Source organism: Sitodiplosis mosellana, unplaced genomic scaffold (genome assembly GCF_009176505.1).
Source record: "Sitodiplosis mosellana isolate CC-2019 unplaced genomic scaffold, AAFC_SMos_1.0 Smas_scaffold_6226, whole genome shotgun sequence".
Lineage (NCBI taxonomy): Eukaryota > Metazoa > Arthropoda > Insecta > Diptera > Cecidomyiidae > Sitodiplosis > Sitodiplosis mosellana.
In genome coordinates this window covers 17,832,296-17,848,578 of record NW_022601467.1, presented here as the reverse complement: position 1 = coordinate 17,848,578, position 16,283 = coordinate 17,832,296, and the positions used below count along the sequence as shown (strand labels likewise).

General features: G+C 38.4%; 1 protein-coding gene and 1 long non-coding RNA gene across 2 annotated transcripts in view; one reads left to right on the top strand and one right to left on the bottom strand.

The window, feature by feature from the left end:
* Window positions 1-13,386, bottom strand: part of LOC129579251 (uncharacterized) — a 35,597-nt gene extending 22,211 nt beyond the window's left edge. The window contains exon 1 of the mRNA XM_055469120.1: window positions 10,250-13,386. Coding sequence (XP_055325095.1) covers window positions 10,250-10,346 — 97 coding nt within the window. The 5' untranslated portion in view covers window positions 10,347-13,386. The remainder of the gene's footprint in view (window positions 1-10,249) is intronic.
* Window positions 13,387-13,466: 80 nt separating this feature from the next.
* LOC129579252 (uncharacterized) lies at window positions 13,467-15,398 on the top strand. The gene is made up of 3 exons (XR_008689212.1): window positions 13,467-13,593; window positions 14,964-15,179; window positions 15,241-15,398. It is a non-coding gene; the product is annotated as an uncharacterized LOC129579252 (long non-coding RNA).
* The last annotated feature ends 885 nt before the right edge of the window (window positions 15,399-16,283 follow it).

The following is a 16,283-nucleotide window of genomic DNA, read 5'->3' as shown; positions in this document are numbered from 1 at the left end:
TGTTTTACCATGTAAAATGAACTTTTCCGCACATTTTCGGTAGAATGTAAAATATAGATCACTTGGATGGAATGTTGCAATTGTTAAGTGATGTTACCATAACCATGAAGGACCCGGATGGTATTTATGTTCATCTCCGTTCCAAGACCTTTCATATGATACCCATATTGACTATACTTATGTAGAAATGGTATGAAGTCCATCATGGTCACCATGATGGACGGATATAAAGTCCATGTCCACGCCCATTTTAAAACCTTTCATATGACACCCATGTCAACTATTCATATAAAAAAATGCTGTTAAGTGGTGTTAACATAGCCGTGATGGACCGGGATGGTGTTTATGTTCATCTCCGTTCAAAGACCTTTCATATGATACCCATATTGACTATACTATGTAAAAATGGTATAAAGTCCATCGTGGTCGACCATCGTGTTATAACACCATTTAACATCACCTACCATGGGAAAATGGTGTAAAAACAGTAAAAAAAATTATAGAAATTGTTTTTCCGATCGAAAAATCCAAGGGGGGACCCTTGGGTGAAATTCCATGATATACCAAAAGTACCAGATAGACTGGTCCAATTCGGTCCAACTTCTGATACATTCAAGATATTTATACACGATGACACCACGTTGCAAAATTTAAACAAAATCGCTCAAGAGATTCGAAAGTTATCGTGTTTACAAGGAATTTTCTTTGGTTTTTCGAAACAGTAAAAAGGACATCAAAATCGTCCATCGTGGTGAGAACACCATTTAACACGGCTAACATATAAAAAACAGCCAGCAATAGCCAGAAAATGCATTTTGAAGCGAAAAAAGTAATTAAAAACAGACCATCATGGTCGGCCACCGTGGTAAAACATCGTTTAACACGGTTTACCACGAAAAAATCGCGAGGAAGACTAAGAAATAACCAAAAAATGCATTTTTCGTGATGAAAAAAGAAATTTTTTCCCGAAAAAATCCAAGGGGGGACCCTTGGATGAAAATCTATGATGTAGCAAAAGTACCAGATGGACTGGCTCAATTTGGTCCAACTTCTGATACATCCAAGATATTTACGTAAGCTACCTCCTGGCCAAATTTAAGCAAAATCGCTCTACTATTTTGTAAGTTATCGTGTATACAATGAAAATTTAAAATTTTCACGACGATCGCTATACTTTCCTTCACACTTCGTGTGCGGAAAAGTAAAAAAAGAGAATACCAACAACATCAGGCGAAAAACGAAGCCAAGCCAAACCAATTCGAATCTAATAAAATAGATGCGATGGAATTTGATAAAGCTTTGTGTGGAGCTCATGTTTGTTTATAGATTATATGCAATTTACCATTGAATTCGTTTGTTTCATACGAAATTTTCTCAGAAATGGAGAGGCGCTATTATGTTCAAAAGCGCCGTCCTTTCCGTTGTCAGAGATATGGTGTGTGTGTGTGTGTGTGTGTGTGTGTGTTTTTGTGTAGAGAAAGAAAAACAGAGACTGAAATTAAATTAAGTAACTTGGCTTGAAATGTCTACCATTTTATACACACATTGACACAAATTGTCCCATTTTAGAAACATTGCACATTTATTAACCGGTTCGTAATGTTCGACATCCACACAGAGTAGAGCAGTGTGGTGCGGAGCGGTGTCAAGCAGAACAATTCGATGATGGTAACACACATTTTCGACACAGGAGGTATGTGTAAATCATGCGGTCGATTTCTATCATCAAGTCGTCCACTGAATGCCATTCGGTTAGAAAGTTGTGTTTCATATTGTCTGATTGATTTTTGTGGCGATGGCAAACATGCAAAGGCATCTGGGATCGTGTGTGATGGCAAAATGGAAATTCAATAATACGAATTTATGCGTGCATGTTGTATCCAGGATGCGATCTGTGTTGTGCGTGATATATTCGTTGAATGGCTTTGAAACTGACGAATGCAAAGCGACCGATACGTTTGGGGCGTCACACAGAGACAAGCTGGTAGGCAGGCGGAACACAAAGCATTGCATAGCCACACATATCCATAGACGAAACAGCAATTCGATCGCAATTTGCGGGGAATCAAGTGAAACGGTTTATGCTCTTTTAGCATATGCTAAACCAGCATATTTTTGCTGTGTTATCCAAATTGAAGTATCAATATGTGATTGTGTTTTCTAGCGTCGAAAAATCAACAACGAATATGGCAAATATCACATATATTGAAAACGAATTTATCCAGATCCTTTTAATGTATCTACGTTTGTGCATTATTTCATTTTTATGACGCCTGCTCGTATTTAAAACATAAGCCGGGGTCTTATATTTAATCCAACATCTGGATTTTTGCGCTTCATCTCTCTTTTGCTCGCTTACACACCGTAACACGCTCTCGCTCGCTCGCTCACTCACTCACTCGTGAATCGTGAATACCGTGAATATCGTGAACTCCGTGCGACTCTGTATGCAATGGATCATAGATGGATCTGGAAATTGGAATGCAGAGCATTATATATGCCAATATTTATACGCGTGAATATTCATAATGCAAATTTTGCTACATTTGCCAAATGAGCACTTGCGATGAATTTCAAGAAATAACCAGATGAAAGGTTGTTAAGAATGTTTTATTGTTTTTGGTCGAGCCAACAGCATCAGCAGCGGAAAAAGGAAACAAATGAACGAGTCGAAATGCTAGTCCAAAACCGGCTTATAGAAAGGAATCTCTATAAAAGCTCGGTTGGTTGGATAGCCAACCGAGCACACCATTAAATCCTTTAATTCTTCATGAAGATGATGAGAGAGCTAATTCATTAATATTTAACAAGCAACAATTTTCATGCTCATTAGTTGATTACGCTAGCTAAGGTTTCCGCCCGGTTAAAAGGGCGTTCATTTTAATTTTAGTTTGTTTTTTTTTCCTTCTGCGCCATTTATTCTTTCGTTAAAGCGGAATGCACCTCATGACTTGTGATCCAACCCTTAGAATTACCAGCAATTAATATATCTTCTTGAATGCGATACTGGGCTTTGTGCCAAAATGCCTTCGCATTTATCGGTGACAAATGTAAACTGTCAGCATTTTTTTTTGCTCTGTTTGTGTGTGTGTGTGTCAATAGACGAGAAAAAAACGTGCAAAGCCAAGAAAGTCGCGCGTTCTATGCGATGATGTTGAGTTTAGTTTGTATCAAAAATTGGTGCACATTTTTCATCTTCCTCTTGTCCTTTCTCTCCCATTTTCGCTCTGTACAACACAGCCATTGCAAACAATCTCTTTGCGTTGAAATAATATTAATATTTATGCGTCAAGAAGCAGTTGGAACAGCAGCATACAGCCAATTCAACGATCACCGTCAAAACTATCTCGAGTGTAATCAACAATTTTTTTTATCAGTCAACTTACATATACAGACATACAAACACATACATAATACACTATTGGAGTACGGTAAAGTTGTTTTTTTTCCACCGGAAATGCTCGACTTCAAAGCTGGAATTATATTCGGAGAAACAAGAATAAAATGCAAAGGGAAAAAATTGCGGAAAAAAAAACATATTATAATAATTTGCAAGAATATACGCCATATGCCTCCGGATAATAATTTACTACAGACTGGAAGAGTTGTCGCACAAGAGATGTACTCGTGTGTTTATGTGAATGTGTATGTTCGTTGGGGTGATTCGACGTTGTTTTCTGTTTTTCCACCTTAATCGTCTCTTTTTCAGTGGATACGCTTTAGTTGAATTAATGTACAAAGCATATTTTTCTGCTGCACAGAATGTTTGAAAAATTTAAATACAAAGCGGAATACGCGATACGGTTTAAGCTCCTCAAAGGACTCACTGGAATACCTTTTGAATAATTCTATTTCCGTGCACTCATCGTGACCATGTGCGTTTATGAATATTCTCGAGTTGACGATATACGATTTGACTCTGTCCCAGACGCAAGCGACACCAATGGACTCGGTAAACATGCACACAGAGAGTTAGAGAGTGAAAGAGTGAGTGTGAGAGATAGAAGGAAAGGCACAGCGACACAGACAGACAGAGATAATGGTAGGAAAAGGTGAAGGAGATTTGTGCAGCAGCGCTTTAAAAAAAGAAAATACTCGATTAACTGCTTTAAGCTCATTACACACTAATGCTTTTGGCTTTTTGATGTGCCTGAATATGGGGAAAGGACTCATACAACAAACATAAAAGTAAATAAAAAAAGACGGAAAAGGGATGGAAAAGGGAAATAAATAAAATGATCTGTTTGCCTGGTTTATTTTTCTGCTCTTTCGCTTTCATCAAGTGGTGGCCGTAACCGCTAGCCTCAAATCGTTCTGTGTGTGTGTGTGTGTGTGTGTGTGTGTGTATGTGTGTGCGTGCATGAGCAAATAAATATTAATATTTAAATTGGATTTCGGTACATTTGGGCAATTTATTCATTTGTATTAATGCGTACGAGCGTATGTATACGGTGCGTAGGCACCGTGTGGAGATAATATAAAGCTGCAGCGCACGGCCAACGCTCAATAGGCCTATCATTTCTATATCTGCCTGAATGTTCGCGTGCTACTTTCATATTCGATCAAAGCTCATCTCAATAAAGTGCATAATGGTTGAGTGGTTTCGTTGCATACAAGTACTAGACGTGAGTGATTATGGGCTCATAAATAATTACATACGGTTTTTGTTTACTTGCATGTATTCATCAAATGGCCATTCTCTCTCTCTCTCTCTCTCTCTCTCTCTCTCTCACTCACTCACTCACTCGTGCTGGCTTGTTCCGCTTCCATCATAATATTAAGCATACACATCTGCATAAATTAACTCACCAATAACTGGTGCTCGTTTGGCGCTCTCCAGGCTCTCGTTGCTGATGTTGTTATTGTTGTTTTCCGCTAAACGCGAAACAATAGGCTTGACCAAACAACCAAACACAGAACATACACACAATTCATAAAAGCACCGCACACAATCTGGGTAGCATGAGCGCGTGCATGATGTGAATTACAAAATCAATTCAGGAAATGGCCATAATTCATTTGTAATTGCTAGACATCCGCGAAACAGAGCCTTGCCATGAAGACCGATTGTTTTTGAATAATAATAATAATAATAATAATAGTCGGTTTAACTATAGGACTATAGCCGATGACAATCGCAAATAAATTACACATTGGCATTCGGCTAAAGTTCACATATTCGGGACATGATCATCACCTGCGCTATTAGTAATTAACATACGTGTTAATTACCGCTTAAAATGTCTGGTCAACCTTATTATATCGCACCTTTTATACCGAGACACACACAGAGTAGGTTTCCAAATTGACATTCGAAACTTGTGCACAATCATCATCATCATTTCATTTCATTTCATTTCCATTAGAATGCAATTTTCAAACGTATAAATGAAATTGCCTCTCGATTCGATTCAGATTCGTTTGATTGTGACTATAAAATCCCCAATGTTCCGGATTTTCGTGTAACGATGGACAATTTGTATAATTCTCCTCGTCCCACGCTCGCACGCACACACATACACACACAGAGAAAAAACAAACTCTTTTAATAATTGAAAATAATGACCAACCGGATTTAAACGGGCGTGTAGCATCAAAACAAGTAAAAAACAAATAAACGATTAGTTAAAGCAATCTTTCTTTCGATTGCCTACAACGAAACATCATGGTGCAACTAGTAGCACGAACATTTGCAAAATTGACATGACATTTTTCGTGCCACTAGCGCACGACCGCAAAATATTCATAGAATTTTGTAAATCTAATTCCTTTTTAGCCGCGTGTGACTCGATTTGTTCACATCAATTCCATAATTTTGCCCGTTTCACACTCCCTGTCCCTCTCTCTCTCTCTCTCTCTCTCTCTCTCTCTCTCTCTCTCTCTCTACTGTGCCCCAAAGCTCTATGTTTATTTTCAATTTCCAATTTTCTGTGTGCGAGAAAAATATTGTACCGTTCGGATCGGTCTGGTTAAGGGTTCGGTACCAGTTTTGTTTTGTTTCTTGTTCCGTATACTGTGCTGTGTGTTCTGATCTGATGGTGTTGTGCACTTTCTGTGTACCGTGTCATGTACCGTGTACTGCCACCATTAAGCACTATACCAAATTCACAACTAATTAATTAAAGCTAATTTCCATATAATTTTATGCTTTCGCATAAAATTAATTGCGCAGGCAGAAAATTTTTACGCATTGCACGTGAATATTGAATATCCGATGACGACTGACCGACCGAACGAAAAGACGCAAACTCCGATTGTTTTCATATTCAGATTTCGTTGTGCTACGTTGATTTCGTTATTGTTTATTCTATACGTTATTTTTTCTTTCATATATTTATTCATTATTTTGTGTCGTGAATAGCATTTGATTGAATGAATTTTCAGCTGTTTTCGAAACATTTGATTTCAGTCGAGAAAAGTTTACCGAAATTGCGCATCATCTTGCCTATCTGCAGCATCTAATCGATGTATATCTATAAATATAGGCAAACACATTCACTGTTGGCATCTTCATTGTCGCCGCCGCCTTTCGTCAAAATACTCAATAAAACAAATTAAATATCATCACGACTTTGAATGTGAGCGGAAATTTCGTCTTTTTCACATTTCTTTTCAGTTTTCGACAATACAAACGATGTATATATACATTCGCACCTCATTTGTTTCACCTGTCTCGTTCGGTATTTCTTCAGTGATTTTGACTGACTTAATTTGTTTAAAATGAGCCAAATTTACAACTGAATGTGCGTGTACGTGCAAGCGAATGGCAGATTTTTTTTTGTTCTGTTTTCTTTTCTCGCGCGTTGCTCATTCACCACATCCCAAAATGAAACGTGTTCATCCTGAATTGCGTGGATCAACTTGGATTTAATTGGAAAAAATGCCAAAAGAAATTCGTTTCACTGTTCTCATATGCACAGAAAAAAAAACAAACCATCCCCCAATTCGAACCCAACTTAAATTCCAAACACATTCTGACTGACTGAATGGAAAGTGTACGCGCCGTGTGAACGAAAATTACGTGAAAATGATAATTAATCACTAAATGTTCAAACACATCAAGCGACTGCCATCAGGCGTTTGGGAGTGGTTATGGGTGTTTGTTGGTGTGTTTTTCCCCGTATCCAGCTCTGTTGGCAGGAGGTATGTGTATCGACTGTTCACCAATTTGGATGATTAACGGATTCGATCTCTCGTGGGAGCTTAAAAGCACTGGTGATTTGTACTATCAACAGAGCGCACATAAATATCGACTACTTTGACTAAAATTCACTCGCTCTCGATATACCGAGTGGCATTGTTCCTCTTTTATTTTCAATTTGTACATTAAAATGTGTCCATCATTATGTTTATAATGGTGTCGCATCGAAAAATGTCACTTATTTCTGTTGATTTTTATTTCGATCAATGATAAATTGGAATCGGGATTGCAGAGACAACATCAATACAGCGGTTGATTGAATAAAAGCGATATTTTTTGAATGAATTCGAATTGCTATTTTGATTGCCCGCTGACAATTAATGTCAAAAGGAATCATGTCACCGACCCCTGTCGCTCGACGCACCACAAGCGACCACTCTTTCACTGTTCAAAAATCAAAGTCATTTTTGTGGCATTTCGATCGTTAACCTCTGTCTTGTTTCTGTTCTGCTGTCACACATTCTGTGTGTCATACCACACTCTGTTTTGTTGGTTTCTTTTGAATGAATTCCATGTGATATTTCCATAACGGAATATTGTTTGCAATTATTGTCAATTAAATAAATTTTTGATGGTACAACATTTAAACGGCATAAATTGAAACCGAATAAAATCGGCCTGAGAGTGAAAAAAAAAACCCGAATGAAACAGAAAGATATCGCTGTATATTAGAGCAAAAGTTGTTGTAATCATCGTCGCCGTCGTCTCAGTTGCCACATTGATCTTGTTTAAAAACTATCTGGCTGCTTTTTAACTGCTCCTTGCATTTGTCAGCTATTAATTTTCCATTGAACTGGTTTTCAGTTGGCGCGCAGCGTATTTAGATCATCACCCCGCCAAACAATGGCATTTGGATACACTTTGACTGAAAATCGACGAAATGTGCCAAGTGTCATTGTCCATGATGCGCATTGAGAAAGACACAGAGTGAAAAAGAGAGAGAGAGAGAGAGAGAGAGAGAGAGAGAGAGAGAGAGAGAGAGCATCCCATTGTGAGCAAGTGATATGTGAATTTCAAATTCCAATTCGACTGCAAATTCACAACGAATTTGTCAGCAAAGCGCCGCGAACATCTCGCGTGCGTCAACAATATTCTCTCGTATTCGCCTGAAAAAATAAAATGAGCATTCGCAAAGTAACAACCGAGTGCATTTCTACATCGCATTGGAATTATTAATTTCACTCGTCGTTTTTTTGCTGTTGTTGTTGCTGTTATTCTCATTGAAGTGCTATGTAGCATTGTATGTGCAGTATTATGAGTGTCACTGAATGTCACCTTTCTAATTTGTTCATTTGCATCAAAAACGCAAAGTTCTTCAAAGTTGCATTGTTTCTGTCCAATCGAGGAAAGTGATAGCAACAATTTCTCTCTCTCTCTCTCTCTCTCTCTCTCTATCCCCCTCTCACTCGTGTCACACCAATATTCAGGTAATGCGGATTCCATTCGGCTGTAAATAATGGATTCTTTGTAATATATTGTTGTTTGACCTTTGACATTGGATTCGGCCATAAATCACGAATAATATCGTTATTTGCATTTTCCGTGCGCAAGTGGCAAATGAATGGCGTGATGCAAACAGACGGAACGAAGAAAAAAAATTATAAATTTCACAAATATCAAGATACATACACACAGAGAGAAACTAAGCGATTAATTGCATTTGCGATTTAAAACACGGATGCCGTACGATTCAATCTAATAGCTACTTGGGTCCACGTACATATACATTTTACGGATATGACGGCAATCTTCTTCTGGCGTCTCAGATTTTGTTTTTCTTCTTCCCATCGGCAAATAATTGCATTCCCGTTGGTATCAGCTACAAATGATATTTCATAATTTATTGGATGTAATGTGTAATGAGTGTTCCAAGCGAGAAACGGCAAGAGTTTCATTAAAACTGTGTGCAAAATTTTTTGTTCATTACATCCAATTTGTTTTTGTTCAGCATCGTTCACTCATTTCGCATATTTGCCATTGTTTTAGTGCTTCAAATTCAGGCAACGTGCTATCATCGAATGGGAGAGATAGAAGGAGAGCGAAAGTGTTTGTACATACGGTACGCGTCTTCCGTGTTCTAAATTCCACTGTCACAATGATATTGCGTGTGAAGTTGACTGATGCTACACAGTTCACTAGTAATATCGAAAAGCCATGAAAATCTGATGAGCACATAAAAGTTTTTCCGGTCGTTCGTTTGTTCATTGGTTTATTCTTCATTTCGTTGCCTCTCTCTCTCGCTCTCTCCCATTTTTTCTCTGTGTGTTCTGGCTCTTCTATTTTTTTCGACAGCAGATGATTTGGTCCCTTGCTAATTTAAACAGTCATTCATACTTGCCAAAGTATATTACATGAGCAGCAAACACCAGAGACTGCCTCTACGCTCGGTTATGATTCATTTGTAGCCATTCTGCTGGTGGCTCCCCGTATAAAATTCATATGCGGGAAGCGTTGAATGTAATGTAAATATACGCCATCCTCATACAATTTATGATCAAACTCTACCAGTTAAATCGTCAAAACTTGAAAAGCTGTTTGATCAAGATCGCTCTCGTTCGCTTTCTCTATCCTCCACGCAATGGAAATGCCTTGTGCATACTTGACGCCGAATATCGTTGATATCAACTAGAGCAACGATATATTGACGAGCAGCAAATAGACAGTGTGCGTATACTGGGCAGAAACATGGAGTAATTGCACTGTTAGGCTCCAAAAAATACGCGAAAAAGCAACAACAACAAAAAAGACACACAAACAGAAAAACGTCAACAAAACAGTGCAAGCAAAAGAGAGTGGAATCGCGAACGAGCCAAAAAAAACAGAAACAAAACAAAAATAAAATGATATGAAACGCGCCAAAGCAAAAGCGAAACATGAATATGAATGTAAACATTTCAGAATTAATGTCTATTTCATATAAATATAAATTTGATTATATGCTCTCTCTATATATAGATTTTGAGATATACGCAAACAACGAAACACGTCGAATCAAACAAACAAACGAATAAACAGAAGAAAAAAATGTGTTCGAATTTAATATCTTACCAGTGCTTGTGATAATGCCCCACAGACGGATTAGAAGACGAAGTGCATTACAGGGGTAGCCTTTTTGGCGTCTTCGTCGTCGATTTGTTGATTCCATAATTTTCTAATCCAATGAAATTATTGTCGTTATTTTTTACACCACCGAACCCAAAACAAACTAGCTAGCAACACAAACACAAAATGCGGCAAACACACACTCGAACACGCTTTTGCCTCGCACCACTTTCCGTTTCGACCGAAAACTGTCACAACATACACAACACACTTTTCATCAAGTTTTACACCATCAAAATTGGCATCGCACTCATTCAATCTTCCGATCTGTCTGTGTGCTTGTCTTTCTCTCACTTCCGAATAGATAATAGTGGTACAAAATACACGATATTATATATATTTATCTGTGTAGTCTATGTGACGTTCAAATAATAAGTTGTTAGCACTAAATCTGGCATCAGCATTTCTTCATTGGTCTCGGTTCTTGGCTTCAGCGCTTCGGCTTTTTCGCTTTATAGAAATTGGCTCGAAAGTGATATGCTTATATTGCTGTCGTTATTACTTTTGCTCCTGCGGTCGTGTTTTGCTCCCGCTTTCTCTCTCGCTCTCTCTCTCTATCTCTATGTCGAGCTTATTACATTTTTCATGTCGTTTGTTCAGTCAATTTGATTTTGTTTACATTTATCATGGTTCTTCGAATCCGATTGTCTTGTCTTTGATGACCACTGCACAACCGTTTTTTTTTAGTATTATGGCGTCTAAGCCGCTCTATTGAATTATGGGCTGTTCAATGCCGAGAGCCGCATTTATTCGACACTATGCAATACCGAGTTTAGCCAGTCAACCAACACAAAAAATACACTCACTTACTTACTATTACTTTCGAGCCTCTATGAGCTATGAATGATAAAATAAATGTGAGAACGTGCGATATTACGATGTTTGAATATTGCTTTAGGCTTTAATAGACAGAACTACTGAACGGCTGAATTTGTCGTTAGTGCCTTGTCACACATTTCCATTCAGCGTAACGTAATTCATGGTTCGTTCTTGGATTTATGTTCATTTAATAACTTTTTTGTTGTTGCTATTACTCCGCTTGTGTAGTCGTTGTCGTGCCTATCACATGTAAAACATGGCCCATGCTATCGATGCAGGTATCTCCTTACTATTTTACTATTTCGGTTATGGTTTAATCGTATCAGAGGTAATTCACACATAACACATACAAATAACAGCACAAGCGGTCACCATTTATTATGTTCGTTGCGTTTTTGCAAATTTCAAGCAGCTATGATTTGTCGGTTCGTTAACTGCTACCACTATGGCTGCTGCTGCTGCTGCTGGTGGTGGTGCTGATGCCTGCCTGCCTGCCTGCCTGCCTGCCTGCCCGACTCAGACCCAAATCGAGAATGAGGAATGACCAATGTCAGTCGCAAAAAAGCGTGACATACTCGAAAAGTTGGTGTGATTAAACCAGTAACTAAGTCGAATTGTCTAGCTGACTATCACTCGAATTGGACCGACACCCTTTCGCAACACTCAAACATACGTGCACATGAGGCTCTCTCTCTCTCTCTATCTTTCCCTCTTACTCACCCCTCGTCTCGTGCCCAGTTATAAAACTGTTAAATTTTTGCACACCGTACAGCAAAAACAGCAAAAAAGTTCGAAAACACTTTGAATCTTTGGTCTCGCTTTGCAATTCGTAGTTTTGTTGAAAATTCCGTATTTCGTCATTAAAAACTTCTTCTCCGCTTGATTCAGGCTTGTCCGTTGTCCGTTGTCCTTTGTTCCGCTTTGAGTTATTATTGGTGGATTGCACAGTGTGTGCGTCTATGTGTGCCGCTTCTCTTCGTAGTCAAATTCAATATTGAAACGAGAGAACAAGCGATAGCGATGGAGAGGAAGAGATTCTCTCTATTTTATTTTCGGTCGTTTTATAAAAGCACACAATTCATGCCAATGCAAAACATTTCTCAAATTCGCATTTCACACTTTAGTAATCATGGCCAAAAAGTTTCGGTTTTTATTGCTGATTTGGTTTCGGCAATCGTTTTGTATTTGATGCGCATCTAATATAATTTTCGGTTTTTCTGGCTGGAGAAAACTTACGACCCCGGAACATAGATCTGACAGTACACATCAAGGGTAATAAAGTGTCTTTCGATTCAATGAACTTAACACCACACCGAAGAACAGGCAAACCGCCCGAAAAACCGGACTCGAATAAGCGGTTCAATTCGATCCTTATTCAAAAACACACTCACGTACAATCCGATTTATTAGTTATTTCAATTTCAGCGTCGCCCGCACTCTCGCTCACTCAAATTCGATTCGAATTTTCGAATGAGTCGAGTGGTCAGTGCAAAAGTCCTCTGTTCCACAATACAACACGCACAAAACTAAACTCACATCCGATTCCAAATAAAATCAACAAAAACTACTCAGAAATTTAAAATGTAAACAAAACTAGAGATTGAAATGCAACGAAACACAAAACAGCAACAACAACAACAACAACAACAACAACGAAAAAAAATACTCAACAAACAGTAGCAACCGAGAACATACGCAGTAATAATGAAAAAAAAAATAGAAATCCGTCTATATCTGGTAGCGAATAGCACAAACACACAAAATGTGTGACGAATTGTGAACTTTGTGTTTTCTTTGGCTAAAAATAAAAGGGTGAAACCGTCATTAGCCGATTGAGTGCGAAATTTATTTGAATATTGTCCAAGCTCGTTACGCTGTTCGTTCGATGCAGTATTTATAGAGGTGATTGTTTGGATTGTTGTGCGTCTGTGTGTATGTGGCGTTATTGCTGTTGCCGGTGTTTTTTTTTATTGAATTATTCTCGTCTATCGATGATTTTTGGCAAAAATAACGTTATATGGTAGCCACCAAAAATGACCACCTCAATTCGAATCGAGAACCAACGCTTGTTTACACATGCTGACAACGCGAACGAATTTCGATCAATGTCCAACCGATACGGTACTCTCTCGCGCGCTTTTCACGAATTTAAATTTACGTACGATCTGCCTATTCCCCAACACACTTGTGATGTTTGTTACTATTTGCTCAGAGTGCGACCATACCGAAGCATGTTTGAAATGTGACTGTTCTGTGCTGTGTTTGCATCATCGTGTTTGAAATCTTGCTCGTTTGTAAGCACATCGACAGTCGGATAGAGTGAACAGTCGGCATACAATAGCAGCAGCAGCAGCACCAACAACAACAAAATCAACAGCGACGACAGCAACGGCATGCATTGAAAGCACACAAGTCGAATGTATGCCGAACCAAAGCAATCCACCAAAGCATCGTCGTACAGTACAAGTACCGTATGTATATATCCATGTGCCGTGCTGGTGCGGAACATTCCGAGACAAACCTATTCTAGCCGTAAGCTTCTGTGAACGAGGTGAACAGAGAGCCAACTGAGCATGAGCATTTTTCGAACGAATCGAATAAATATTACGACTAAAAGCAGGCGATAGAAAACGAAAATATAATATGGAGAAGCGAAAGAAAAAAAAACAACAAGAAGTGGAAGAGAGAAATGACATAAACACACGAGCTTACAAACAATGCCAAATGCGACAATAAAAACCAAAAACACAAGAATATCCGAACGGACAGGTTGTTAAAAAGTCGGCGGCGACAACAACAAACAAATACGGTTACTGAATCCACTCTTGAGTTCTTCGTTTTTTTTCTCTCTCTCTTTATTTTGAAGTGGCGACAGTGTGTGTATGCATCGACAGAAATGTGCATGTACAAAGCATTGCATCGAACCATCGTAACAATCGTGTCGTCGTTTCTCTTCTGGTATTTTTTTTGTGCCTTCTGTTATTTTCGGTGTTTGCAACAGCACCGCGCCATGCCGTGCCACTCTTTTACTCCCTGCTTTCATCTTGCTCGTTGCATTTTCCGATTTCGAACGAATAATGTTATGTGGATTTCAAGTGCTCAATGGTGGTGATGGTGATGGTGGTGATGATGGTGGTGGTGGTGTGCATACTGTTTATTTTGTGCTGACAAAGTAAACATCTTGATACTTACGTTTCAAACACTCTTAAATTATTTATGATAATCACATTCAGTATCAATTTTCAGTATGTGTGTGCAACACGCGATCCCATTTTAAATTGCATACATGCAGATTGCGACATAATGCACTCTTTCTCACACCATCAATTGTTATGCCGTTGCTCTGCCGTCGACATTATCACTCGTTCCTATGGAAAGTGGATGGCACTTTCGCAGAAAACAAAACAGAAGAGAAAAAAAAAATTAGAACAAAATGCATGGATAACAATATGAATTATCAATTGACGAGCGAGTAAAATCCAGTTTTCTTTCAATTCATCATGCAGTTTTACTGGCACCATCGTTGGCAACGCGACTATGAACATGTGATTGTTGTTCGGCTTTCGATATACACATGTGGATGGAAGTGAGTGTGTGTGAGAGAGAGAGAGAGAGGAAAATGCTTTGGGGTTGGCAACTCATGTCAGAATCAGCATCGAAGTTACAATTTCCACATCCATGCTGTACACGTATCATGTATTTGAGATGCCCTTTCGTTCAACGATTTCAAATCTTTGTAAAATTCAGTTATAATTTCATTACGGCGCCTGAATGAATTTCCCATTGAGATGACAAAAGAAAGCGTATTGAGTCCATTCACATGCATAATCTTTTTCCATAGAAAATCTTCAACCATTACACGGGCACACAAGCACTATGACAAAGGCATTTCATTTGAAGGAGAAGAGAGAGACGAATGAGAGAGGTATATCGTAAAGAAAAAGCACGCAAATCCATATCGCTATTGTGATAGAAGAGCGATAAAGATAGAAGAAAAAAAACAACATTCTAAACGCCAAACGAAAAAACATGACGAAGAAGCGATCGAATAAACAACGTGTGTATATTTTTTTTTCTCATTCTTTCTGATGCGTCTTCATTTCTCTTCTACTCGCTAGGTTGGCTGGCTGGCTGGCTTGCTTACTTGAAAATCACAATGGAACGGAAAATCCCCATGGAGAAAAGGCGCAAAATATTCCCGATTTAAACGGAAATTAATGCAGATTCATTCGCTATCTGGTGATTTTATGTGCGATTATATCGTATTAGACGTAAATATATCTATTTATAAATGACAAAAGATATCATACATCCGCTTTCGATGTGTTTTTTTTTTCACCTCATCTTTTTTTCGTTCTTTTCCAAATTTTATTTCTCCTTCTTTTTGCTCTTCACTTGCATTGCAACCGATTTGGTCCAAAGCCGATACACGTTGAAATCCCACGTTATGGATTTATATCGCATTTACGGTGAAAATGGGAGAAAAGGAGGAAGAAGAAAATCGGTAAAATGGAGAAAATGCACGTAAGAAATGGATAGAATGCGATAGAAGAAGAAAAATAAAAGGAAAATCCAAACGTTTATTGTGTATTTCACCTTTGCGCGCCTAGATCGAACGCTGATTTGATGGATGTGATGGCACATTGTGCGTTTGCTTTTCGATATATCGACAACACGCTATCATACTACGTGTAGATGTGCTATTTTGGAATGTATAGCCAAGTATATTATCGCTTTTGGGAAAATCTACGGCAAACTTAAGTCATATTTAATTCAATAAAAAATTCATAATAGCATCAACAACAGGTATGATTCAGTCGCTTCTGTGTGTAACTTTCAACTATGCGTCGTTTGTGTGAAAGGCATAGTGAGTTGCATGTTGTACAACGGGTGCTCATCGTTTTCGATGCTAACAAAGGAAAGGAAAAGCGACATTTCTTGATTTTTGAAAAACATCGTCGAAAACACATATGCATCGAACCCTTTTGTGCGTTCAAACGAGTTTTTTTTTTCTTGTACATACTTAATCACTTTTACACATACACACATGCTAACGCACCATACCAGCGGAACAAAAGCCAGCCAATCGGTTTTGAGGCTTCTTGTGAACAATTTTGTGGTTTACAATTTCTCAATTGAGTATGAAATCCGTTTTTTGTAT